Here is a 27,210-nt window from a genome sequence, read left to right as displayed (position 1 = left end):
ATACCTGGAGATACCAAAGACAAACTGAAACGTGTATTCCAAGACTAGAAATGAAAAGGTTTAAAAATGTGGGCCTTTATTTCATAACAGTGGGTTTTGCCCCACCCCTTTCAAAATAAACACACACACACACACACACACAGCCTGCCAGAAATAGAAGAGGGAAAATTCTTTACAAGGGCTTGTTTTAGCCTCAGTAAATTGTAGCAGCCTCCCCCTCTATCTTGTTGGCCTGGTCATCAAATGTTTACTTGAGTTAAACAATCATGAATGATATAGTTACAAATGCCTGCACCAGACCAAAAAGCCTAAGATTCAGAAGTGGATATTCTCTTCTATTTCCAGATAAAACAGGAGAATTCAAAAAATGCTGGCCATTTTTCTGACCTCTTGCTCTGTTCAGAAATCCATCCATCAATTAATTATTTTAATGATTTTTTTCTTCCTTTGTAGAAAGGAGATTCTTCTGCTCTTTCAATCACCAGCCCTGGAGCACAAATCTACCATAGGCATATTCACAGAATATTCCTCAAAAGCTGCAAACTTGTTATACATTATAAAATACACAGTATGCAAATTTTTTTTTTAAAAAAGGATTATATTATCTAAGTTTCCACCCAACAGGGCTCGAGGAAAAAAAGATCTGTGGATATTATTATTTCAATAAAAGACATAAAGGAATGAGTCCAATACTTTTTTAAATATATAATACAGGTATCCTAGAGTTCCCCTGGGCTTCCCAGATGGTAAAGAATCCACCTAACAATGCAGGAGACCCAGGAGACTCAGGATTCAATTCCTGGGTCAGGAAGATCTCCTGGAGAAGGAAACGGCAACCCATTCCAGTATTCTTGCTGGGATAATCCCATGGACAGAGAGGCTACAGTCCACGGGGTCACAAACAGTCGAACACAACTGAGTGCCTGAGCACACAGACACACAGAGTAACTGGAAGCATGGGTTAGAATTGGTTTAATTTCAGTTGAGTGCAACTCCAATTCTGTCCTTCAAATCATGGACAGATGGAACACCCGGCGTCACAGACATATGAAGTGGACAAACATGGTAACTCAATTTAAAAATTAGGAAATACTGGGTATGATTTAACCCAACCTGTTCATATGCAGAGATGAAGTCTCTGAAGCCCAGAGAAGTGACATAGCTTGACCAATGGGCCACAGTTACATTCAAAGCCAGAATCAGAGCTAGACCCTTGAAGGCTGATTCAGTATACTCCTCTGCAAGAACTCAGATTTCAGGAGCCATCCCTGGCCAAAGCTTGTCCTCACAAGTGTGTCTTTGACCCAAGGAATATTACCTGACTATGACTAGGCAGTCAAAATCTTTCTTCAGTAACACAAGAGGCTGCGATGGTCAGCTCTCCTCTGACCTTTATCCTAAAGTGTGCATGGCCGCATCTGGGTAGGGGATGGGAGGACTGTAGTGACCTTCACAATATATAAAATATTAATAAATAACTCTGCAAACCTCAATGTTACAGCATCTGGTTTAAAGATAGATGTCTATCTTCTGTGAATTAATTCTTTAAGGATTCAGGATCTACCTTGGTAGATTTCCATTTGTTTCCCACACTCTGGACCAAAGCCAGTACTGAGAAGGAGGCTTAGTGGACTTTTCTTAGTGGCAAGCTGAAATATGTATATGCAAATTTCCCTTCCATCTCCAATGGATAAACTGTCTACTGCAAACTTGCAGATTATGATTTTATTTACCTTAAGGGTAAGCAACACATGTATTGATTGTTTCATTTCATGGGGTAAGAACAATATTTTAGAAGTTTTAATTGAAATATCTAATTAAAACCTGTTTATCTTTGGACCTGACATAGGCTAGTTCAGTTTTGTTGACTTTGCTTTTCATTCCTCTTAAATCACACAGACTGTGGGTAAATATTCCAAACAGAAGCTGTCGTCTCAGCATAAGTAAAATGTATAACTCTTTGACTTCATCCTCATAACATCAGTAGTATTTTGTAGTTGAGAATATCAATTAAATTTGATATATTTGAATTGATGTTAATTAGAATTTTTAACCTGAATATAAAAATGCTTAGATCTTGCTGTTGCTGCTGCTAAGTCGCTTCAGTCATGTCCGACTCTGTGCAACCCCATAGACAGCAGCCCACCAGGCTCCCCCGTCCCTGGGATTCTCCAGGCAAGAATTCTGGAGTGGGTTGCCATTTCCTTCTCCAATGCATGAAAGTGAAAAGTGAAAGTGAAGTCACTCAGTCGTGTCCAACTCATAGCAACCCCATGGACTGCAGCCCACCAGGCTCCTCCATCCATGGGATTTTCCAGGCAAGAGTACTGGAGTGGGGTGCCATTGCCTTCTCCGGCTCAGACCTTAGGCTTCCTTAATATACTATCCTGTGATCTAGCAAGAAAATTCAAGGTTGAGATGTGATTCTTTACATAAATAATTCTTATCAAGAAATTGCTTCACTTAAAACAATGGAGAGAGAAATGGATTTTGGCATGGTAATATTAAATTTTATCTTTAATATGTTTCTGTATATTTTTTGTTCTATTAATTAACAATAAATAAAAGAGTCACAAAATAGCTAATTACTTTGGAATTTTTAGGGAAGTTTTTTTCTCCATTTCCAATCTAAAACTAGTGTTAAAAGAAATATTTATTTCTGGTATCATACCTTAGGTGTTTGAGACAGTAACTAAAGAAGTAGTTTCAGTTTATTGAATAGACAGGAACATTTTATAAATTACCAAGTCAAGCTCAGCCTGTAACAGGCTCTGGAGCCACAATCTTGGGTCCCTCTTCTAATCTGTATGGCCTCTGGAAACTAGTTAATGGTGCCTTAGTTTTCTCACCTCTGAGATGAAAAGAGTACCTGCACCCCATAGGACTGTTATGAAGATTGAGTGTGAAAAACGAGGGTAAGTGCTTAGAATGCTGCTTGGATCAGAGTAAACATAATCTTAGCCATCACTGGAGATTTGTTTTGAAAACCTCCTTTCAACATGTTTGGAAATGCGCTCATCTCTGTGGTTCTTCCTGACCCCAGAGGAACCCTGTCAGGACACCTACTTGTGTTCCAAGTAGGAACATCGTTTAGAAGAATCACATTCACACTCTCCTTGATGAGAAAGTTCTTTGTTGCAAAATAGTCTGAAGTCAGGAGGTCCCCAAAGACTGGGTGCCAGTTCTGATGAACCATCTCTAGGTTCTGAAATTAAGGGAGCTGCTTCTCGTCATCGTTCCCATTACCACAGGCGCCTTTGCTTTCTCTTCCAAGGAAAACTTCCAGTGTCCAAGTTCAGTTGGCCTCTTTAATAACCTCATTTTAGAATAGCCTAGGGATATATTCAGCTCTCTCCAAAGTTGCTGTAATTGTTCCAAGCCTCATGTGTTTAGAAATCACACAACCGCTCTTGTGGACAACAGTCAAGTTGGAGAGAGAGTGACGTTGCACAACACACACACACACACACACACGTGTGCATGCTCACATACAGAATGAAACCACAAGGGATGTCCCCTCCTGACCCCTCAGCTGCTCCCAATAATCTCGGATGACTCGTTCCCTGGCTCCTGGATCTCTGCAGCCCCACACAGCCACCCCCTTCTTGTCCATGTGGATGACTTGACCGTGACCTGACTTGTGTAACTCTTACCCTCTGCTGTCCCTCCTTCACTTCAGCTCAGGCCTCTCCCTTCCAGAAACTGGTCCAACCACAAGCCCTGACACTCTCCCAGCTTTGCTGGCAACTACCACCTCCAGGGCTTCTCACTCATCCACTTTCTTCATTTTAAAGGTGGTGGTGGTTTAGTCACTAAGTCATGTCCGACTCTTGCGATCTCATGGACTGCAGCCTGCCAAGTTTCTCTGTGCATGGGATCCTCCAGGCAAGAATACTGGAGTGGGTTGCCATTTCCTTCTCCAGGGGATCTTCCTGACCCAGAAATCGAACCTGAGTCTTCTGCATTGCAGGAAGATTCTTTATCAACTGAGCTACTTCATTTCAATGAATGCACCCTATTCTGCTTCCTTATGACTTCAAGCCCCTCTATTGGGCAATCTTCCTCCAATTGGTCAGCTCCTTTCTGGCTTTGGTTCCTTCCCCAGTCTCTGAGAAAGCAACCCCATCCTGTAATTACTCTCCACCTCTCAAGGTGAAGGACAAGGTTGATCTTTGTCCTTGCTGGTATTCCAGCAACTCTGGATATAAAGCCTCATCCTAGCCTAGCCTCACTATTTCACCCCTCTGCACTCACTCCTCAGCCCTAATGGGTAAAAACATGCAGCCTCCTGGCCCTGTAGACTGGGGCACCCCTGGCCCAGCCTCAGGAGGGCAGTCAGCCATGTCCTGTGGTTCCTCTTGTCTCCTGGCTCAGCCTCCTCTCCCCAGAGCTCTCTGCAGCTGACCATCACTTATAATGCTCTCGACAGACTCCTCTCCCCACACAGTGCCTTCTCCACCTCAGCAGAGGACCACATGACCTACTACCAAGCAGAGATGCAGGAGAGGCAGATTCAATCCCTGGGTTGGGAAGATCCCCTGGAGGAGGAAACGGCAACCCACTCCAGTATTCTTGCCTGGAGAATTCCATGGACAGGGGAGCCTGGAGGGCTACAGTCCATGGGGTCGCAAAGAGTTGGACATGACTGAGAGACTGAACACATATCCACCTACTGCCTGAGCAACAGATCTTTTGCAAGGAGGTCCCTCTGTTTACTCTCCCAGAGCAGCGCATGAGGCATCTACAGCCATGTCCACCCTCTCCTCCCCCGCCTGCCCATCTCAGGGTTGGGAGGACCCTTCCTGTGCAAGACAGACCCCTCTCCTGAGTGCTGAGTTCCATCTCTGCACCTCAAGGGCATCCAGCTGTCCCACCCCCCTGGATCTTCAATCTGCCTTCTGATTCCTTCTAAGTCTGTCTTCTCAACATTTGCTCAAACCTCACTCCGCCATGAAAACAAGCGTAACTTTTCTCAATTCTACACCCCCATCTCTAGATTCTACCCTCATTTGACTGTGCTCTTTTTCAAACATGATTTATAAACTTACATCCTGAGCCCCTTCTGCCTATCCCAGCCATTCTCTGCAATCCGTTTCTATCCAGCCAACCCCCACACTGCCAAACCCAGTGATGCATTTTGGCTTGATTTCACCTACTCTTGATAAAGCATCTGGCACTGTCAGCCGCTTGCTCCTCCGCCCCCAAGTCCCTTCCTCACCTCAGCCGACCCCACTCTCTCCTTCTCTGGCCATGCTCAGCTCTCTGCTTGCTCTGTGTCGTCTTCTTCAAAATGCTGCTCATCTCTCCTGAATCACTTCCCTTGCAGACGCTGGTTTCAACTACCAGATATAAACCCCCAGCTCAAATTTCCAACCCTAAGGATGATTACCTTTCCCCCATCTGCTCTCACATATATTTCTCTCCTGGCACTTTCCATGTTGTATCTTAATTGCTCATTTCTCTGACTGTCTCTCGCCAGTAGCTGGAGAGCAGAGAGGATGCTATAGCCCAAAAGCTCTTCTGCAAAGGGCCAGACTGTAAGTACTATAGGTTACATAGATATCACAGTCCCTCTTCGTTGAGGCTGCAACCACTCATTGATAACACATCAATGAATGGATAGGACCGGGTTCCAACAAAACATTTTTTATGGCCATGGAAATTTATATTTGACATAACTTCCATATGTGAAGAAATAATATTCTTTTAATGTTTATTCAACCATTTCAAAACGTAAAAATCATTCTTAGATCTTGGATGGTAAAAACAGGCAGCAGACTCTGAACTAATTGTATCTCTAGCCTGTGCTCCAGGCTTGGGACACGATAAATACCCAATTAATGTTGGCCCAATAGATGACTAATACTTGTTTGGCTAAACCGCCCCCAATTTCATGCGTGCCTAGTGGCACAGTTGTGTCTGACTCTTTGCGACTTTGTGTCTGATTGCAGCCCTCCAGGCTCCTCTGTCCATGGGCTTCTCCAGGCAAGAATATTGGAGTGGGTTGCCATTTCCTTCTCCAGGGGATCCTCCTGACCCAGGGATCAAAACAGCATCTCCTGCACTGTGGGCAGATTCTTTACCATCTGAGCCACCAATTGAAAGAAGTTGAAAGATTCACACTTTTTCCTAAGGAGGAAACAAAGTCACTAACAACAATATATTTGGTCTGCTGCTCAGCTAATCATGTCCATGTTTCGCCAAAAAAAAACTTGAACTGTACCCAGTCACAGGAGGGGAAGGTTTGGGGTTGGGTTTTCTCTGCCAGGAGGAGGGCTGAAGAGTGAATTTACTTTGAGAGACCGTTTCAGCACAGCCCTGAGGGTAAAAGGAGCAAAAGCAAGATCCCTTCTGCTTTCTTCCCTGGGGTTTTAAAGGCAGCAGTACCACTAATAACCAACTATGATAGTAATCTTTGGAAAAACTGGTAAACATCAGTATGATTAAGGCATAGACAAGCCTATAATTTGTACCTCCAGAGTAAAGAGATAATAACAGCTTTCTTCTCACAGCATATAAAGGGTAAAGAGCTGTTCTTTCCCTAATGATGTTGAATTACAAGAGGCCACTCTGCCTCTCCTTCCAAGGGGTCTGGCTAGATTCTAAGTGAAGTTGGGGCATTTCCTGGGGGCATGAAGCACACCAAGATATTCTGAAATCAGGAAAAATTGTCTCTGGGGCAGTTCTTCTGGGCTTGTAAAGGAATTCTGCTCTAAGAAATAATTCTAAACGAACCAGGAGAGCATTCAAATCTGGTTAACAGCCCTGGCTGCAAGGGTAACGGACCAGCCAGCGTGGCCAACCTCCCAGCCCAGTCTGTCCCTGGGGAGATGTTTGAAGAGAAATCCAGAGGAGCTCCGGGCTGGAGAAGAAGGCTTCTGTCTGTCCTAAGTCAGCAGCTGGGCCGAGGTCTCCCAGGTAGCCAAACTGAGATGCTGGAGGGATGTTGGTCCGCAGCCCAATTATAGACCAGGAAACAGAAGAAGGAAACGGAGCCGAGGTGGCTGACTGGTCCTCTCCTGTCTAGAGGGAAAACTGTAATAGGAAGACTCAAAAAGGAAGCACTGGGCTAATTGACTTTTCTAGTTATTTTGCCAAACACTTTTTAAGCTGAGCTTCTTTCCTTTTCACATCTTATGATTCACGCAGATGCACCCACATCCGTGCTTCCTATGAAAATAGGCATGACACAAAGGCAACCACAACCCCCACCATCCACTGCAACCCAGAGCGCCAAGCAGGGCACACAAGTAGCTTTCACATCCCCGTCCTCTCCCCAAGGCTCCGTGTGGACCTACTGGCAGTCTAAGCTCTGTTTTCCCAGGTGATTCCAGTGATTCAGATCCCAGATTTTGTGGTGATGGTAGTGGTGGTGACTGGGGTGGGACAGGGTGGACTGTCTCCCCCCGAAAAAATCTACTTCACGTGCATCTGAAATCTCATGATCAAAGTCACTGGCAAGTTTGAATGAGTCGGGGCTGTCGTTTGGGCAGAAGAGAAGAAGAGAAGTGGTCCCCATGTCCCACAGAGAAAGCCTCTTCGGGTGGAGATGCCCCACTTCAGGTCAAACTGGGCTCTGTGGTCCAGGCTCTCGGCTGAGAGGACCGGGCAAGAGGTGATCCTGGCGGACATCCACACCTGCTCTGTGCAGGACCTCACTGGCCCTAGGAGTGTGGTGAAACTGAGTGTTTGACAAATTCTATATTTACCCATACATATTCTACAGCTTAAGAAAATGCTGTCTCTCAGCATGTACACACTGCTATATATAAAATAGATCAGTAACAAGGACCTACTGTATAGCACGGGGAACTCAAATCAATACTCTGTAATGACCAAATGGGAAAAAAAGCTAAAGAAAGGGGGACATATGTATCTGTATAACTGATTCACTTTGGTGTATACCTGAAACTAACACAACATTGTAAATCAACTGTACTCAATCAACTCAAATCAACTCAAATACATTTTTTTTTTTAAAGAAGAAAATTCTGTCTCTCTATCACAACCCAGGGGCTGCACATTTTACAAACCTCACCAACAGTTGCACCTCTGTTTCGTGATGATCACATGTGACAAGGTAAGAACGGGGAAGGGGGTGCTCTTCAGTAAACCCATTTTTTTTCTGCTGTAAATTATTGTGGCATGTTTCAATTCCAATACCAATTTCCTCCAGTAAATGTGTTTTTCACCTAAAATACTCTAAGAAATATTGTCAACTTCTGAATCATGCTGGGAAGTGCCAGAAAGCATGGAAAATTTTAAATGGGATGGTTTCAACGTCACTTATATTTTGTTCAGAGATATAAATATGCATTAGGATTTTCTTCCCTTAGTTGATTCACTTTCTCAATTATGCTTCACTTATGTAATTAGGTTGTATGTGTTGAAATCCAGCTACAGGAAGGAAGATGACCTAGAAGCATCATTTTACGGGAAAACAACCCTGCCATGAAATATACACTGGTCATCCTCCAGGGCAAGGATTCATTCCTTGTAACCAAGACTCTGAATATCCTGAAAGTTTCTGTCAAACTTCTACATCTTTCCTCATATAATATAAAAAAATTGAAAATTTGCATTTTACACTTCCCATCAATCAAATGTTAAATCCTGTGTTACTTTCAGCTGTTCCGCCTGAAGGAAAAAAAAATAGAGAAGTGAAGCAATGTCAAAAGCAAGAGAATTTGTGCCTTTTAAAGAGAATTACTGTGCCTTTTAAACAGTAAATACAGGTCAATCCAAGACCACAGGAATCTGTTGTATTTATTTGTTCTTCCAAAGTTCTAGAATGAAATGTGAATAAAAGTTATCAACTGGTAACTCTAAATAGTTTTCTTGCATTTTCCTGAGTAGCTTTAGCTAGATATATTGTCAACTATGAAAAACAGATTTTCAAAAGGGCCATGATAGATACAAAAATTTATATAGATCAAAAAAAATGGACTTGAAACTTAGGAAAACCTTATATGGACAGCATGAAATTTCTGCAGAAGAAGCACTGTTCAGTATTGACTATAATTGATACAGAAAGAAGAAGGCACCTTGATCTGATCCTTATTCTAGTGTGTCTGGGGTTATTTTTGAATACAATACTGAAATACTGGATCTGCTCTGAAGATCTTGGAAAGCAAAATCCAGCAGGGGTGATCCAAATCACTGCCTCCCAAGACCCCCACCTTCTCCAGCACATCCAGGAGCTCTGGGGTCACTTTCTTCTACACCTATTACACTGTTAATACTGAAAGGCTTTCACTTCTCAATCTCTTTTTCTCACCTAGTAAACACTCCCAGAAATTGCTTTAAGAAAAATTGCTTCCCTTTGTCGCATGGCTCTGTGGCTAACGTCCCGATTCTGTTATTGCTGACTCTCCTGATTATTCTATTTCTCAAACTCAAGTACAAGCATACAGAACAGAGGACGTACTCACACACACACACACACACACACACACACACACACGCACGCAGAGATGTAATGAGCAGGAACCAGAACTACCTCGCAGGATGCTTTTGAAATAATGAGATAAATTATAGGATGGAATTTACACTGTCCTGCTCTTGAAAGCTGCACATGGCAATCCTGATGTCCCTGAGAGACTCCAGACAGGACAAGCCGCATAGGAGCAAGGTCCGGAGTGGCCACTCCCACTTTCTTAGACAAACTTGTCCCACAAACCTAGATAGTCATGCGCTCAGTTACTCAGTCGTGTCTGACTCTTTGCGACCCCATGGAGAGAAGAGCCTGGTGGGCTACAGTCCATGGGATTCTCCAGGCAAGAACTGGAGTGGGCTGCCATTTCCTTCTCCAGGGAGATGGTCATAGAATGGATTTTAAGAAAACCACTCTAATGGCGTTAAATACAATCCAAACTACTGATCACCATGTCAAAAAAAGGAAACGGTGAAAAAGATCTCGAAGATATACATCAGCATTGGAGAGGGGACGTTTCTGCACAGGAAGTGAAATGAAAAAGGGCACTGGGAGGGAAAGGTCTTTTTTATAAACTTTATATAATTTCTCAATTGTAAACATGAAAGGTGTTTTAGTCGGAATATGTATGTGTTTATATTATGTGGATGACTAACAAAACCTTTTAAAAGAACAACAGTGATCCAAATTTCTAAATTTTGGAGCCACAACCCTCATCACCCTTCCCTTATCATTCCAAGGAAGATACAGATCTTCCAGATGTGGTTTTGGCACTAACCTTGCGCGTGCATGAGACTAGGTAGGTGTAAGCACTGCTGCCTGTTTCGGGAATCCCACAGAACAGGGACCATGATGAGGCTTTTGTTCTAGTTTACAGCTTCTATGAGAGGCTGAACTCACCTCCTCAGGGTCACCAGACCCTGAGGGGACCTGGTAAGGGCCCTCACTTTCCAGATGCAAGTTCATCAGATGATTCCCCATCCTATGGTCGCGTCTCAATCCCTCATTTCTTCAAGTCACTCAGAAACATATTCCTTTTGTGGTCCAAGCATCCTTAGAGGGACACGGCCGATATAAGCAGGAGTCTTGTTTTTTCCATGTGCCATGTATGGAGCTGAGAACCAGGTCCTGTGCCCAGAGCCTTGTGCCAGGCACTTGCTTTTAATTTCTGAATTGGCTCATCTTTCTGTGTCCACTGTGCAAAACTTCTTAGGAGGGAGCCACTGTGAGCCTGCTGTGACTATTACTTCTCCCTAAACTGCTGCCCCTGGGCTACAGCATCTCAGTGATTTAGATCCTTTATATTAGTTTTCCTAGTACACAGTCATAGTCTGAATGCCATCTACTTAAATATTTGAAAGAGCTCCCCAAATATAATCTAAAGTTACATCTCTCTGTACTCCCATTTCCTTAAGACAGCTCCCTCTGACAGCTCTCTGTCTAGCTCTGGACCACCACCCTCTCACTGTTAATACCCTTCTCCCAATCCTCTTGCACTCATTTTCACTTTATTCGTCTCATGAAACAGAATTACTTCATCATTTAGGAACTATAACCTGTTATAAAGGTGAAACTTGTCGATCAAACCCTTACACATTTACCATTCCATCATCTAGAAATCTGTCCAATATGGTAGCCATGAGCCACAGGTGGTGATTTATGTGAAGGTTCAGCAAAATTAAATTTAAGATTGAGTTTCTCATTCACACTAAGTACGTTTCAAGTGCTCAACAGACAAATGGAGCTAGTGTCTACGGTACTGGGCAACACAGATACACAACATTTTACTCATTGCAGAAAGTTCTGGAGAACTTTGGACAGCCCTGATCTAAGTATTTAAACTATCATGGTACCCAGACCCTTGGGAGAATTCAAAGCTTTAACAGCAAGAAGAAATTGAATCTTGGGAAAGCAGATGTATTACATGATAATAAATGAAAGTAACAAATTAACTTCGGGAATAAGTAAATTTCCCCACGTTATCTTCCTAAACATTATGTGGGCTTCCTGGATGGCACCAATGCAGGAGATGCCAGAGATGTGGGTTCCATCCCTTGGTCTGGAAGATCCTCTGGAGGAGGAAATGCCGACCCATTCCAGTATTCTTGCCTGGAGAATGCCGTGGACAGAGGGGCCTGGAGGGCTATAGTTCATGGGCTCACAAAGGTCCCAAAGAGTCGGACGTGACTGAGTGACTGACTGAGCACAACGCATTACTTACCCTGACCGGACTAGAACACTGTTTAGATTCTGGAATAATCTTCTATGAATTCACAGAAATATTTTTTAAGAAGAACATTTATGAAGCTGTCAATCTGCTCCTTTTCCGTTTAGGTATAAATAAGTTTGAAAAGCTTAGATGAACAGGAATACGGGAATGTTTCCAGCCGCCTTAAAGCCTTCCAAATGGGGAGCCAATCTTACAGCCTCCGGTGGTGACAAGGGGGCCATCTCCCCATGTGCCAAGCATCTCTTCATCCATCAGCCTGCTCAGCTATTACTTCCCCATGAAATCTGCCTGAAACAGTTCCCTTCCCACATAGAACAACCAGTGTCAATCTCCCCCCGCTTTGTTCAACTACCATCTCCTGTGCTTAAGTCCATCCCTGCACATCCTGCTGAATTCTAGTTACTTACATCTGTTCTCCCTGTGTGGCTGGGAGCTCCTAGAGGGCAGGAAAGTGACCGGCTCTCATTTGCATTCCCAGCACTTGGCACTGTGTCTGACACCTAGAAAGCTGATTGGACTGAACAAGCTGGACACAAAGATGTACGCTTTTCACTCCACTCTGGTCTTGCAGTCATGGGTATTTGAGGCATAATCAATGTAAGCTACTATGTTACTGTCTACATTTAGTTAGCTGACATTTTAATTAATTTGAAATGTTAGCAGGAATAATTACCTGCCACGATCCAGCCGGCTGTTGGTAGCCTACATGTATTTGCTTTCTAAATCTAATAGGTTTCCAATTTCTTGGGGGAAAAATAAGCTTTTCTCTGGGTCCAAAATGGAGAAGGAAATGGCAACCCATTCCAGTATTTTGGCCTGGAAAATTCCATGGACAGAGGGGCCTGACGGGCTACAGTCCGTAGGGTGGCAAAGAGTCAGACACCACTGAGCAACTCTCAGTTCACTTCTGGGTCCAAAAAGACTAACTAATGACATTGCAAAGTGAAATAAATACTGCTGTTCAATCTGAATTCTTTAATATTTTTTAAAATATACAAATAAGTCATTGAGTGATGGGATTTTGATTCGATGAGCCAAAAGACAATGAAAAGCATTGTCAATATTTAAAACCTAGATAAAAACTCACTCTCCAAAGCTTCTCCAGGAAAATGTCCACTGGTTTTTTTTCCCTAAGAAACTTAACTTTATAAAATGGGCAAACACCCACATTTCAAAAGGGAGGCCCAAATACGTCTTACATTGTCAAAAAGATCATTAGTTCCTATGTATGTGCTCTTAAAACCAGAATCCTAATAATCTTGATTAAAAGACTGGCATCAGCAATCAAAATTTAAGATATAATAACTCAGTACTAAATGCAAGCTATGAAATTCAAGAAGATGATTTCCTAAGCAAGAAAGGCCTGGCCCTTTCAGTGCTGTAATAAAGTCAACTGTTTCCCTTCAGGTCAGATTGGGAGCCCAATGGTTCTTTCATTTCTCATCTCTCCTTTAAATATCAATGGAATACCACATTTTATAACTTTTATATTGAAAGATAGAAAACACTATTTCTGAATTTGTTGAGGAATTTGTAGAACAATTCTGTAATCCATCTCAATTTAGAGCCATACCCCAGAGATTTATTTGAATAGAGTTGGAATTTCCAAATGCCTACATATGTATTATCACATTTAATGCAAATTGTTCATATACATGATTAGCCCAATTATTCAGGCCACATCTGCTCAGTTTACATATTTTTCATGACATCTCCCTCCATTCATTTTTCCTTCTTGACTTGAAATTTTATACTTTTCTTTCTTACTAGTCTTGAGTTAGTAAAATGGCGATAAAAAGAAAAAGAGGTGAAATTCCAGCTGATCATAGTTTTTAAACATACGAAGTTCTCTTAGAAAAACTGACTGAGAATATTGAAATTGCTGCTAATTGAAAGGCTTTTGTGAGTAGAGGCAGTACTCTAAGTGATTTCAAGTCTTTCAGTGTTTGTGTCTTATTCAAACACACTTAATCTACAACTCCCAGTTACAAACAATTATTTTATAATAGTCTTTTCCTTTATTTAAGTTTGTGTGCTATGGAGGCTTATTCCCATTTTTATAGGTGAGGGAAAAAAAAAGAAATAGAGAGAGACAAGGTTGACCTGTCCAAGCAGAGGCCAGGGTTAGAAACCAAGGCACTCGATGGGAGGTCGAGTCCATTCCCTGAAGTCAGTGGCTCTCACATTATCTGCCTGTCGGTGAGCTTGTGAACACAGATGGTGGCTGGAGAGGGAGTACCCTGAAGTGTTGGATTTGGCAGGTCTGGGGCGGGTCTTGAGAACGTGCATTTCTTTATAAGACGCTGCAGATGCTGCTGCAGCCAAGGGTGGTCCTCGGACCATACTTTCCTCCCTGGGCTCGTTTTACATCCTGTAAGTTGTCAGCCACATCTGAGCAGGGCCTCTCCTGGGTAAGGTACGGTTGCTCTCCATGCCTGTCCCCCGGTGCCAACTGGTCACCATCGCAATGCCTGTGGCATCTCATACACAAGTAGATGCTGCCTGAATCGGCTTCTGTTTTCCATGGTACAAGGGAAATGAGATTGGGCCAGTGAAACACGTAAAGAACCCTTTCTGTAGCATCTATTTTGGCTAAAGCATCCCATCCTTTTCCTCTTCTGAACCACTAAATGTAATAAGTGAAACTAAGCGGCACAGAATGGCAAGGAAAACTGTCCCCAAGTCCTTACCCTTCCAAGGAGCCCTTTATGTCCTGGGCAGGGAGTCTGAGGTTGCCAGGCCACGACGTAAGACCTCCAGGTATCCGTGTTCTCCCCAGACGCACACTATGGCCGTTGACATTAGTCAATACCTTCCCAGCTTCGTGAGGGGGATTTAGTTGCTGTTCATTCTTAGAAATTAAATGACTATCCTTCCATCGCCCATCCCCAAATAATTTCTTCAACTCCTCCTTATTTATGATGCAAAATAAACCACTTTAAAGGGGCATTATCCTGTTCATTTTTTTTTTTTCAGATTACTTGAGAACAGAGATGCTACGCTTTTTGAGAAAAGTGGTGGATTGTGGTGCCCCAGGCAGTTAATGAGCTAGAGAACCAAGATCATGTGAACCGCCACATTCTAGGTTAGACCCGACTGATGGAAACGAAAGAGCTGGAAGAAACGGATTACTGACAGTTTGTTAGCGTTGAACGTCATGGTCTTACCTATGCACACTAGATCCATAAAACCATACATTCCATAGCAGATCTGAAAAAGGATGTCCTTCCTCTGCCACACTGCATAGGGGCTGAAGGCTGACCAGAGGAGCCAGGTCACACTCGCTATTAAGAACAGGGATCCTAGAATTACAGCGATCATCTGAACTTTCTCAACCAGTGTTATAGAAATGCTTTGCCACTAAAAGAAAAACAGAGGCATGTAAGAAAAAGTGCTGTGGATAATTTAAAAAGAAAAAAAAAAAAACATTTTTAGCCCCATGTTTCTCTTCACGTTAGACCCTTTTCAATTTGATCGGTCCCCAAATGAATTTTTTTTTTCCCATTTCATTCAGTGTATAAAAAATAGACCAGTAGATAAAGATTAATGAATTGCCTCAACTTCATTATTTTCCATAATTCACCACTCTGCAAATTTAATCTAGTTTTATTCCGGATAACCATACTGAGTGCGAATGGCTGAGGAATATTTAGTACTGAGGAATCACATTGTCATCTTTCACACATGCATGAAATTAAATGCACTCTGAAGACACATGATGAGGACTCCTCTGCCTGGAAACTTATTTTGCTATTAATACATCTGGCTACTGCAAAAAAGGGAAGTATCTCCTTTTGTGAAAAAATGTAAAAAGTAAATAAAGAAGCTATATAAGAACATCTGTGAAAAAGTCATTTAACACACTGAAATAATTATAAGGAAACTATAAAACTGTGTGTTATCTGTTATTGCTACATTTCATATGCTCAGATATTACTGGCTATTTATTAACTAATGAGCAATCCATGAAGCCATTCTTGTCAAGATTTAGAATTTGTACTTGAAGGAGTATCTTTGAAACTCACAAACTGTATAAGGGACCACCATTCAATGGAGACAATAATTTGATGTCCAAAGTATCAACATTTGAGAGGATTTATTGTACAAATGATGAAAAATCTTTCAAGGGTGTTACCAACTTGAGAGAATTAATTAATCATGTTCTCACTTTTCATCACTGAGACAGAAACACAACTAGAATCGCTATTATGGTCTGCCAGTAAGTCAAGCAATGAAACTCAAAACAACCCGCACAGTCTCCTTGTGTGTGAGAGTTGTAGCTGTTACAACATATGGCTTGTCAGAAGAATTGCTAAACAGTTTAAATAACCTTTAAAAAACAAATGAGCTTCAACAGTCAGAATCCATTGGGTGAATCTGACAACCTCCTTAAACTCTTTACTTACCTGGAGTGTGAATATGTGAATCCCCAGAAAGAAGTCTATCACTACTCATAACTTCCCTCTTTTCCTCATTGCCTCGGTCTCTCACCACAAATAAGTTACATATAATGATTTTAAGCATGATTTGAACCTTGCGTATTCTTAAGACACATAAGGCTACATTTGTTAAAGATTAAATATCAAAATGAATTCAAAATACTTCATTCTCTCAAGTCACTTACTGGCTTCTCTTAAAAAAAAAAAAACACAAAAAAACCCAGAACCAAATGACAAAGTTTGTGGATTCTATAATGAAGACATTTTAAATCATTTTAATATGAAGATTAATTTATTGAAAAGTGGTCCTTATTTTTATAAATTTGCATGAATAATAACTGAACTAGTCAATATCATCACATTATTATATCATTACAAATAAATCAGTATTATATTTTGAGCATGTATCTGAAGCTTTATTTTTTTTTCACTATCTTCCTGACATAACATTAAGCACATTAATTTCAAATGACTAGGCATTTGAATTTTAAACCATTTAAAATTTGGTGTTGCCAGCCAAGTGTGAAGTGTCAGTGTCTGTGGTCTTGTTTAGTTTTGATGCCCATTAAAGTCTGCATTAAATACAACAACATGGTAAGCAACATAGAAAACTGCTTCCAACTAATCTCCAACTTAGATGGATGCTAACAGGTCTGTATACACTATGTTAGTCTTTATCAATTTATTAATCACATCACACAGATGAAAACAAAGCATCATTTTAAACCCATGAGGCAAAGATGTCCAATTTGTGTGTGTATGTATGTGTGTTTGATTTTCACAGGATGGGCTACAAGTTTCAAAATATATACGCCTGCATCACAGGAGTCAGAAAGTCAAAAGTGTGTGAAGAGGGTTCACCAGGAATGCACTTTATATACTGATATCTATTTTCCTTCTGCCAGATTCATTATGTAATTTCACTGGCGTTAAATTTGAACAGCTCAATATTGTATAATTAATTATATTTCACTCCAGTTAAGCTTATTAATTAATTAGTTGATCCAGGCTGCCTGCATGACAATTGAGTAACAGCATGGTGGCCACAGACACCCTCGTAGGCACTTGGATTTGGGAGAACTGGTGGGGATGGTCTTATGGTGCTGTGGTGTGTCCTGGGACAAGGAAGCTGGTGACCCTGGGTCTCAGAGTCAGCTGACTGCCAGGACAGGGAGGCCATGCTCAGGCGGCAGGCTTCCCAAACATGAGGCTCAGCCATTCCTTGACGAGAAAGGCGAATGAACAACAAGACAGACTTACTAGAAATAAGAAGCATATGGTATCACTTATATTTGGAATCTTAAGAAAAAAAAACCCTGATACAAATGAATTTATACAAAATAGAAATAGGCCCACAATCATAGAAAACAAATTTATGGTTACCAAAGGGGAAGGGTGGGGGAGGGAAGGGATAAATTAAGAGGTTGGGATTAAAATATACACACTATTATACTTAAAATAGATAACCAGCAAGGGCCTACTGTATAACACAGAGAAGTGTACTCAATATTTTGCAATGAACTATAAGCAAAGAGAGTCTGAAAAGACAGATATATGCATATGTATAACTGAATCACTTTACTGTACAAATGAAACTAACACAACATTGTAAGTCAACCCAACAAGAAAAAAAGGAAATATTGATGCCTCACACTTGTTTGGTGTTACCAAATTTAAAATGGTTTAAATTCAAATGCCTGGCTGTTTGCAATCAATGCATTTAAAATTATATCAGGAAGCTAGGAATAAAAAAGAACAACTCTTGATTACAATACACCTGGAGGCTCAATTATTTACTATCATAGAAATGATTTTTTTGTGGTGGATATAAGAAGTACTTTGAGATTTTTGAAATTTACTTTTAAAGAAGGACAAACTGTTCAAAATCTGTAATGAACTCCCTGCAATTTTGGTTTTCTGTTACTTCGCTAATAGTGCAAATGTGCATGCAAGTGTGTCTGAAAGTGCATGTATATTCTTCACATGCTGATGAACCTTAAAATTAGTACTATTTCACTGAAGCTAATGAGGACAAACCGTTACTGAATAAAATTTATTAAACCAATTATGAACTTAGAGATTGCCCTTTGAACACTGACACCATCTTGATAATTTCTTCACCCACTGTATACCGCTCTCTTATTTTTACCACTATGTACAAAAAGTGGGATTTTTCACATTCTTCCCCTAGGAAAAATACTACTTCCCACCACAAGGAAACACGCCTGGAAGACACTCATTTTCTACCAGGCTCAGCCTAAAGGAACTGTGTTAATGGACCATTAGCTTGGACAATAAAAACAGTAGATGAGTGTCTTGGGGCTTCTCTCTCTACCACAATAATACTGAAGACCTGGACTGCAGTTTGTAAGGCACTTCTGAATCTTGAACAAAATTTGTCAACTGCTGAGCACACTTTTTTCTCCTCTAAAACTTCATACATAAGTATGTACATATATATTTTTTTTTCACTTAAATGTCTTCCCAACTTTGGAAAGGAAAGTAACAATAATCAGATTGGTTTAAAGCCAATAATTGCTGTTATTTTCTTTCAGTCTATAATATGTGAATATGTATGACTCTTATATTTCCGAAAAGCTGTTCACCTCTACACAACTATTGAACCTATTGTTTCTACAAAAATTGGGACCAATTGGTTCCTCATTGGGAAGTTCATTCTAATTTAGTGTACAAGAAGAAGTAATGTAATATTCATGGCCTGTATTTATCCAGGACTAATATGTGCCAGGCATTTTTCTAAGAAGTTATACATATTAACTCATCTAATTTCCCTGGCTACCTTAGGAGGGAGGTACTATTACAATCCCCATTTTACAGATAAGGAAACAGGTAGAGAGAGGCTTAACAATTGCTCCAAATTAAAACATCTTGTAAGGACTGGAGTTGAGATATAAACCCAGATAGTCTGGCCTCTAGGTCATGCTCTTAACCCTGTTACTATTCTGTGTAATAATTTCATTGAGCTCTGATAACAGTTAATTGCATGTATTCATGCTAAGTTGCTTCAGTCGTGTCCGACTCTGTGCGACCTCATGGACAGCAGCCCACCAGGCTCCTCTGTCCACGGGATTCTCTAGGCAAGAATGCTGGAGTGGGTTGCCATGTCTTTCTCCTATACCCCATCATTTCAGTGCCATGGCAGTTTTTTGATAAAAGCTTCAAGACTGTCTTTTCTGATCTACTATGACAGCTTTCTAGCTGCATAGCCAGCTGTGAGTCACTTGCTGATCCTCTATTTAAACACTCAAATCTATATTCCTAATGAAAGAAAACCTGCCCCCACTGGGCTGGACTCTAAGCTCCATTAAGGAGGCTAAATATTTTTTTCAGCACATATTCCCAGTGCCTGGCACATAACTGTTGCAGGAAGGATGGAAGAAAGGGATGGAAGAATATTACAAGGAAGACAGGGAAGAAGGAAAGAAAGAGGAAGAAGGAAAGAAGGAAGGTAGGGAAGGAGGGATGAAAGGAGGAAGGGAGGGAGAGAGGCGAGAGAGGCATACTCCTCAATTCAGCTTCATCTGATTCTCTGTATTCTCTCAAAGGCTGTGTACCTTTTACTTCGGTCCCGTCTCTGCTTTTGAGCACATTCTCACTTGATGAAATCTCTCATCTATCCATAACTTGCTGTAATGCCAACTCCTCTTAAAAGGCAGCCCCCTCCTGCCCCTTCTCTTCTAAGCAGAATTCCTCCTTATGGACCCCACAAGCCACTCTGTATAGCTCTGATTAGCATGGATTTCTTTCACTGGACTCCCATGTTGTCTTGGAATCCTATCATCCACACATTGCATGACATGATAGCAGAAGCTGCGTCTCACCTCCCGTTGTATTCACCAAAGAGCAGAAAACACTTAGTCAATGCTTTAAATACACCATACCTGACTTTAGTTTTCATCACCTATCTGATTGCCAGATTAACATTCTCTCCACATCTATTCCATCACTGCCGACAGGATAAAGTTCAGTTCTGGAGAAGCCACCAGTGAGTAAAGAAGTGAGAATTTAAACTCAGATTTGTTTCCAAAGCCTGACTTCTTTCTTAAGTGTCTTCCTCTGCATAGTGTCTGCTTTTCACATCTTCTGTCTGTTTAAACTGACACATCCTTCATCTAAAAGCAAAACCAAAGAGGACATAGCTATATCTATCTAAAGGTAACTCTAGGGATGAAAAAGGTCAACAAATGCAAAAGGCAGCTCAGCAGAATACCAGCTAAACCTGACCAATAGCTTTTCAAATGGGATCCTCACATACTTCTTCAGTATGAAAGCTGCAGTTTGTTCAATGAATATTGCACTTTCCTTGTAGCTCAGATGGCAAAGAATCCACCTGCAGTACGAAACCCGAGTTCAACTCCTGGGTCAGGAAGATTCCCCTGGAGAAGGAAATGGCAACCCACACCAGGATTCTTGCCTGGTGGGCCACACGACTGAGGGACTAAGCACATATACATACACATAAATGAATATTAACATAATGATGACATGCTAGTGGAATTATATTTCTTTAATTTTTAACAAAGTTTGGAAAGAATTAAATAAACTCATACTGAAAACTTTTTAATATTCTCTTTATGTATGACTGTTCAGAGATGCACCATGTAAGGCCCATCAGTGCCGGAAAGACACAGACAAGCGTGTGTGGCCCCAAACGGGGTACGATGTTGTGTGAGGGTCCGTATTGGTTTGGCATCCCCTTCATGGGAAACTCGACAAGTACCCCAATAATTTCTATAGACTGCTCTGAAACCATGGCACTAACTGTTGCCATTACCAATGAAATCATACTGCAGCCATGAAATTAAAAGACGCTTGCTCCTTGGAAGAAAAGCTATGACCAACCTAGAAAGCATATTAAAGAGGAGGGACATTATTTTGCTGACAAAGGTCCTTATTAGTCAAAGCTATGGTTTTTCCAGTAGTCATGTACAGATGTGAGAGTTGGACCATAAAGAAAGTTCAGTGCCAAAGAATTGATGCTTTTGAACTGTGGTGTTGGAGAAAACTCTTGAGAGTCCCTTGGACTACAAGGATATCAAACTAGTTAATCTTAAAGGAAATCAATTCCGAATATTCATTGGAAGGACTGATGCTGAAGCTCTAATACTTTGGCTACCTGATGAGAAGAGCTGACTCATTGGAAAAGACCCTGATGCTGGGAAAGACTGAAGGCAGAAAGAGAAGGGGTTGACAGAGGATGAGATGGTTGGATGGCATCACTGACTCAATGGACATGAGTTTGAACAAGCTCTGGGATATGGTGAAAGTCAGGGGAGCCTGGCATGCTGCAGTCCATGGGGTCACAAAGAGTCAGACACGACTGAGCGACTGAACAACAATACAATCACAGGTATATTACTGTCTTCAGACAAAAAAGGATGGAATAAAAAGCCAGGAATTTTCTTTAAAGAAATGATGGGCGCCCAAGCCATGATGAGATCGAGTCCCCTCCTTGTAAAAATCACTTCTAGCCAGTAAGATGAGAACCAGAGAAAGGTGTGCACTCCATCAGGCCTCCAGGAAGCTGTTTAGAAAGATGTGTTCCTGTCATTCTGTTGTCTGAAAGAGTTAATGCAGCCTCTCAATTTAGAACCAATTTCCTCCCTGAAAATAACACATGCTCAGAGGGACTGAGGCTAAACTCAGAGAAAGTAGATTGTTTCAGTGTGCATTAAGTCATTCAGTCTGAAGCACGGCTTCATCTTTGTTTTTACAAGGCAGGTCAGATATGAATCACAGCTAATAGATTTGCAGAACAGTGGTTTATAGCATGCAGTGTGACAGGTGGTATTACTTACCAGTGTCACAGGAGAAAACACCTGTTCTCAAGAAGGGTCCTCTACAGAAAAATGAATTCAGCGAAAACCCATTTTCAATCATCTTTAGATGGTGTTTAAATTGAACCACTAAAGTTGGAATTTGAAACGCTGGCAGAAAACATCTCAATGTGTAATCAATTTGACGGGTGGATAAAACATTCAGTTAATTATATGCCTATTCTTTGAAGACTCTCATTTATAGGTTGCATATTAAAAATGATTTCATGGCTTAATATGAGTCTTCTCTGTGAGAAAAGCATTTTCATAAATGTGTCAGACCTGAGATAAAAGTCATGCAAGAGAAATTTGCTTTGTGTGAGAAAGGTGAAATCCAAACGACCTAGGAAAAATAATTAGGGGGACACAAAACTGCTTCTCTTAAATGTTAATAAAATCGATAAAACCAAGAAATGAAAGAGGAGATGTGATGACTGATGTTACAGAGGAAAAGAACACTAGAACAACACTGTAGACGACTTTATGCCAATGGATTCAATTACAAATATGAAATAGACAAATTCTCTGAAAAAAATAAACTTACCAAAACTGACTCAAGATGAAATAGAATGTATAGAAATAGAATAATGCTATATAAAATACATTGAAGTTTTAATCCAAAGCCTTCCACAAACAAATGAACAAACATCTCCAGGACCAGATAGTTTGACTGGAGAAGTTTATCAAACATTTAGAAAATAAAATGTCAATTTTACACATATTCTTTCAGAAAATAAAGGAGGACAGAATATTTCCCAACTCATTTTATGAGGTCAGCATCAACCAGGTACCAAAACCTGACAAAAACATTACAATAAAAAAAAAAAAAAAACCTTTCAGACCATACTCCTTATGAGCATAGATGAAAAAAAAAATCCTCTATAAAATATTAGCAAATCAAATCCATCAATATATAAATATAATAATGCAGCATGAGTGACATTCACTACTTCTGGTCTTTGTACCCTTTTCTTTAATAATTAAAGCAGTTGTAAAATGTATGTTTTGTTGTTGTTCAGTTGCTAAGTTCTATAAGACACATTAAGACTAGCCCGCCATGCTCCTCTGTCCATGGCGTTTTTCCAGGCAAGAAATATTAGAGTGGTTGCTCTTTCCTTCTCCAGGGGGTCTTCCGGGATCAGGGACTGAACCCAACTCCACTGCACTGGAGGTCGATTCTTTACCACTGAGCCACCAGGGAAGCCAGCACAAAATGTGTTTAATGGACCACAAACAAGATGTTTTAGCATTCCCTGTACCTCAAAACGTGCACACTTCCTGGGATGAGTGTCCAGAACTATGTGCCTGGGTCCTTGGATTATGAAGTAGGAGAGAAATATTCTTCTCCCAGGAAGGAAACCTCTGAGAGAAGGTGGACCCTAAGAAGATTTCCCTCCAGTGTTGAGAGTCATCCCAGGTTTCCTCATGACAACTGGGGTCACATGGAATTGACACATGAATAGGCAAAGTTATGGTTTTTCCAGTAGTCATGTATGGATGTGAGAGTTGGACTATAAAGAAAGCTGAGCGCCAAAGAATTGATGCTTTTGAACTGTGGTATTGGAGAAGACTCTTGAGAGTCCCTTGGACTACAAGGAGATCCAACCAGTCAATCCTAAAGGAAATCAGTCCTGAATATTCATTGGAAGGACTGATGCTGAAGCTGAAACTCCAATACTTTGGCCACCAGATGTGAAGAACTCTCATTTGAAAAGACCCTGATGCTGGGAAAGATTGAAGGCAGTAGGAGAAGGGGACGACAGAGGATGAGATGGTTGGATGGCATCACTGTCGCAATGGACATGAGTTTGGGTGAACTCCGGGAGTTGGTGATGAACAGGGAGGCCTGGCATGCTGCAGTCCATAGGTTCGCAAAGAATCGGACACGACTGAGCAACTGAACTGAACTGAACTGAACTGAGGCAAGGCTGCCCTTTGACTTTAACTCCAGGAGAATAGTCTTGGATGAATCAGGAAAAAAAATGTTAAACTGGCCTGAGGCCATGTGGAACAGCAAAGGGATCAAAAATTCAGGGCTGGGCCAGAGTGATCAGATAAGCCTAGCAAGTTTGAAAATTCAACTCCAGGTTGAGAGGAACAAAGAGAAAGCTTCATCACTAAGTAAGAAGCAGGACTAGCAGAGCCCACGGACATGGAGTAGGGAGGGAAGCTGAACAGGAGTGTCTGTGAATGGCCAGAGACATGGACACTAACTCCATATGTCAGATGAGCCTTTCCAAAATATCTGCCCAGAAAAACCCTTCTAACCAAAGCTGTCCTCTATTCAGATCCCAAGTCGTTGTAAATGGAGGCTGAACCTATCTAGCTGTCTCCAGAGTCATAGGAAGATGGCAGATCAAAGGAGCAGAAAGTGTGAAGATTTTTCATAAAAGATGAGTATCGTTAGATGTAAGGTTTCACCTCACTGAGAAAAATCTCTCAAGTGACTTGGTATTAACAGGAGCAACAGCTTTTTGAAGTAATTCATGCTAGGTCACTTCAGTCGTGTCTGACTCTTTGCGACCCTATGGACTGTAGTAGCCCTCCAGGCTCCTCTGTCCATGGGATTCTCCAGGCAAGAATACTGGAGTGGGCTGCCATGCCCTCCTCCAGGGGATCTTCCTGACCCAGGGATTGAACCCACATCACTTTATATTTCCTGCACTGGCAGGCAGGTTCTTTACCACTAGGGCCACAAGCTAGTATTTTTTTTTAGCAACTGTAGGGTATGGAGTCTACATGAAGATACCAAAGATTCTGTATCTCACTTAAGAAAATGCATATTTACTCCTGCATTTTATTTGCCTAATTCTTTCTGAACCATCCATATCTCATCCCTCAAGGTAATCTCTTGTTCAACTGTTTTGATTGTTGTAGATGTCCATACTTGTCAAAGGCATGTTGATCCAGATTTAACGTTCCAAGTGTTCAAATAAAAATACACTTCAGCTCTTCAGTGTTCAAGACCTTATACTGCCCTTTCCCTCTCTGTGTTAATTCTTTCTTGCAACAAAAGCAAGTGCTATCCATTATTTCAAATCAGGGAAATTTGCCTCAAGTGTCAACTGTCTAATATAGTTAATCTCAATAACTAGATTTTATCCCATAGGAATTAAAAGTGTATGCCTGCATATAAAGCACTTTTGTTTCAATACTCTTCTCAATATTTGGTACTAATGATGTTTGAATGGGCTTCCCAGGTGGCGCAGCAGTAAGAACCCACCTGCCAATGCAGGAGACCCAAGAGATGCAAATTTGATACCTGGATTGGGAAGATCCCCTGGAATAGGCAATGGCAACCCACTCCAGTATCCTTGCCTGGAAAATCCCATGGACAGAGGAACCAGCTTGGTTGCAGGTTGCAGTCCATGAAGGTCATGACTGAGCGACTGAGCATGCATGTATTAGCACAATGTTTGAACGCACACTCCCCAGGGCATCTCTAAGTAATTAGTAGGTGGTCACAATCGTATTTACTTGTTCTCTCCACGAATTGAAAGCTACCTTTGTTAATGGAACTTACTAAAACTCTCAATGGGCTGTTACTTTTTTCAGCCTTGCTTTTGGAACAGGATTTGCATGGAAAGCAACTACCTTCTCATTTGAAACACTCAGTTCATGCAGACTGATGAAAGTAACGTTCACATCCTGAGGTACAGGGAAGTCGTTCGGCTTATACTTGAGTTGACATGAATTTTACGCTAACTAAAACATCCTGTTTGTGGCCCATCACACACACGTTGCACACCTGCTTTAATTATTAAAGAAAATGGTGCACCGAGGAGCAGAGAGAATGTCCATGCTAAAAATAAGGATTAAGTGCGTCCCTTCCTGAGGTGCCAGTGGTGGCCCTCCCTTGATGATAAGACTGTCTTCCCAGGTGCCAGAGCCATACTGACTGGCTGTGGACATCCTGAGCTGTTTTTCTTGAAACCTTCCAGGAATGTATCCCTGACTTGTTTCATGCTCTTTGTTCTGACAAGCAGGAAAACCGTGCTTCTCTGGAGCAGTTCCTTGGAGTTAGATGAGAGGGTCTCTCCTGAGATACAGTCCTCAATTTATCTCGGATAAAGCTCTTTTCTATTCTTACCAATAGATGGTTTATTGGTTATTTTCATTGAGAAGACTGAACACCGTATACTCTCCTGGGGGTCAGAACAATACCCCTGATCGTTAAGGACCAGAGCATGAATCAAAACCACCTCTTCTATGTAATTGATGCAGTCTTTACACAGTGGCTTTCCTTGGCTATAGGGGGACTGGTTCAAAAAGAGAACTGGAATTGGCTGTTCTACCATGTGAGTTACTCTTCTCCTAAGGACCTCAGTGTTCTTCACTGTAAAATGACATCTGACATAGTTGTCTCAGAATAACGTGTACGGACATCTTCACACCTAGCACTCCTTCCTTAGTTGGGTTCTAGAGACCCAGGCAGCGGCTCACCCCAGGGGATTCCCCAGCAACCACATCTGTGCACACAGCACTCTCAAAGTGCAGAGCAGAGACGCGCTTCACAATCTGGAGCCACAAAAGCATAACGAGGAAGGTAATGTGCTCGGGGGTTTTGACGCATCAGCAGAGGTTCATTAGGCAGAAAAGAACGTACCAGGCAGAAGACCAAGCACCTCTCTCTCTTTGGCTACAGGTTTTGCTTTCATTTCTTTTTTTTTTTTTTTAATTTTAATTTTTTTTTATTTTTTAAATTTTATTTTTAAACTTTACATAATTGTATTAGTTTTGCCAAATACCAAAATGAATTCATCACAGGTATACATGTGCTCCCCATCCTGAACCCTCATCCCTCTTTTACTTGTCTTTTATAATAGATTTGAGTTCAATTCTCACACTTAGTTGCAAGCCAACAGCAGTCAAATAGTGACTTCTTAGGCCATTAATGCAAACATTTGAGTATAATACCGAGCTTCACCTCAAATAGCCCATAATCTACTTGAGGGATGAGACCAATGCATGAGAAACAGGGGAATCAAGCAATACAGCATGCAATTTAGCCATCAACTGTGCAGAAGAGACTGTGAGTTTCATAATGGGAATTAGGTGGGCAGACATCAATGCAAATTAAAGCGATCCAGAATGGCTCCCTGGCCTGCCTGTGAGTGACAGGGGAAATCTGGAGATGTAAAAGTCTGACATAAGATCTTTCAGGAGGAACAACCTGAGCAAGGCTCCAAGGTGAAGGAAAGAACAAGGGATGCTTCTGGGGTGCCCAATTTAAAGGCAGGCTGTATTCGCAGGACCCCAGAAGAATCGTTT

General features: G+C 41.4%; 1 protein-coding gene across 1 annotated transcript in view; it reads right to left on the bottom strand.

Moving 5' to 3' along the window:
- MARCHF11 (membrane associated ring-CH-type finger 11) overlaps positions 1–27,210 on the bottom strand; it is a 117,962-nt gene that overhangs the window by 10,230 nt on the left and 80,522 nt on the right. Inside the window, 1 exon segment of the mRNA NM_001205420.1 lies at positions 14,831–15,023. Coding sequence (NP_001192349.1) covers positions 14,831–15,023 — 193 coding nt within the window.

Source organism: Bos taurus, chromosome 20 (genome assembly GCF_002263795.3).
Source record: "Bos taurus isolate L1 Dominette 01449 registration number 42190680 breed Hereford chromosome 20, ARS-UCD2.0, whole genome shotgun sequence".
Classification (NCBI taxonomy): Eukaryota; Metazoa; Chordata; class Mammalia; order Artiodactyla; family Bovidae; genus Bos; species Bos taurus.
This window is presented reverse-complemented; position numbering and strand designations above follow the sequence as displayed.